General features: G+C 53.0%; 1 protein-coding gene across 1 annotated transcript; it reads right to left on the reverse strand.

Moving 5' to 3' along the window:
* Positions 1-55: 55 nt before the first annotated feature.
* PTSG_11545 (uncharacterized protein) lies at positions 56-792 on the reverse strand (the record flags this gene model as incomplete). Its single annotated transcript, XM_004998609.1, has 2 exons — positions 56-246; positions 675-792. 2 exons carry the CDS (start codon positions 790-792, stop codon positions 56-58), a joined length of 309 nt encoding a protein of 102 aa, XP_004998666.1.
* Between the last annotated feature and the right edge of the window lie 973 nt (positions 793-1765).

Consider the following 1765-nt stretch of genomic DNA (forward strand, 5'->3'; position numbering starts at 1 on the left):
CACACGCGCGCACACACACACGCACACACATTCGCAAGCACACAAAAACATTGCCTCACCGAGCAAGGACGACGTCTGCTTGTGGGAGACACTTGATGTCTACCACACCATCGTGATGCGCAAGTATGGTGCACAGCTCGTGCAGACCCATGGGATACGCGACAATGCGCACGTCAAGTCCCTGCTGTCGGAGTTGTGCCCACCACGTCAGCGCTGCTGTCCTTGGGTCTGCTCGTGGGATTGTTGCTGCTCACACCGCCGAGAGGCATCTGCTGCCGTGCTTGCTGTAGGCACCTCAACCCCCTTGCCTTGCAACCAACCGTGTTGATCCGTGTGTGGATGTAGTGTGTATGTGGATGTATGTGGGTGCACGAAAATGCGTGATAGACAGGGAGACAGGGGTGTGTGTGTGTACGAGAGTGTGTGGAGTGTGTGTGTATGAGTGTATGTGTTTGTGAGTGCGAGTGATAGAGAGTGTGTGAGACAGGCAGACAGAGCGAGAGAGTATGTGTTTGTGAGTGAGTGGACGCGCGTGCTTCCTTCTCCTTGCTTGCATGCAAGCACGTACAAACACAGGACGTGGGCGCATGCGCATGCACCAAGGTAAGGCACTCACACGGTGGCTGCATTCATCTCATGGAACACAGCGACGGCTGTGAAAGCACGTAACACACCATCCTTGCTCTTGAACATGGTTCCCGGTTTCAAGTCCGCATATGCCTGCTGGAGCATCTGCGAGATGCGCCGCTGGGTTGCTTGGTGTGCCGCCTCTGCAGTTCGCTGCATCGTCATGAGAACAAAGATCACTGCCCTGCAGAAGAGAGCATGCAAACGCACGCAGTTAGTATGGGCAGAGATTCCAATGTTGGCAGTGCGGAGGAGGTGAGGCACGAGGACAGTGGCAGAGACAGGTGTGCGTGCACAGGGGCAGAGAGAGAGAGTGTGTGTGTGTGACAGAGAGTGAGTGTGTGTGAGTGAGTGAGAGACAGAGAGTGAGTGAGAGAGCGAGTGAGAGTGAGAGTGAGTGTGAGAGAGTGTGTGGGAGTGAAGGAGAGTGAGTGTGAGAGAGCGGAGGAGAGTGAGAGAGTGAGTGACACACACACACACGCACAGACACACACACACACACACACACACACTCACACACCAACAGCACTGACCTGCTGGCTCAACTCAAAAGTGTGCAGTTTGATGATGTTCAAAGTGGGTGTGGGGGTCAAGGGGATGAGCTCGAATGTGAGTGCGTTTAGTCAAACGGTGGTGGGCGGGAACCTTTTTCAACTGGTCCACAAAAACCATTTCATTGTTGACGAAAGTTAGAGGCGAAAGAAGTGTTTCCGTTTGTGGGTGTGTTTTTTTTTGTGTTAGATGCCTATTTGGACGTGTGGGTGTGGCACTTTGTGGGCGACTTTCCAGTTGTGGCAACTGACACCCACGCCCCCGCAACTCACTCAGTAACTTAGCACTCACATCAACAGAACAACACACGCAAAGCACCACACACACACACACACACTCTCTCTCACTTGTTCATTTTCCCATCGACGCGACAGGAGCTCAGGAGAAGGAGAAGAGGGAGAAGGAGAAGAGGGAGGAGTAGGAGGTGCTTGTGTGCTTGTTGTCATGTCACAGGATATCTCCTTCTCAAACTCACAATCAACTGTCCCCCCCCCTTGTGTTGGCCCCTGTCTCTCTTTTCTCTTGCAGGTCCAGCGATCAATCCTCCTTACATGTGCTCTAGTGCTCTTGTTTACTGAGTTTCTAG

The sequence above is a fragment of the Salpingoeca rosetta genome (genome assembly GCF_000188695.1).
Source record: "Salpingoeca rosetta unplaced genomic scaffold supercont1.1, whole genome shotgun sequence".
Taxonomy (NCBI): Eukaryota; class Choanoflagellata; order Craspedida; family Salpingoecidae; genus Salpingoeca; species Salpingoeca rosetta.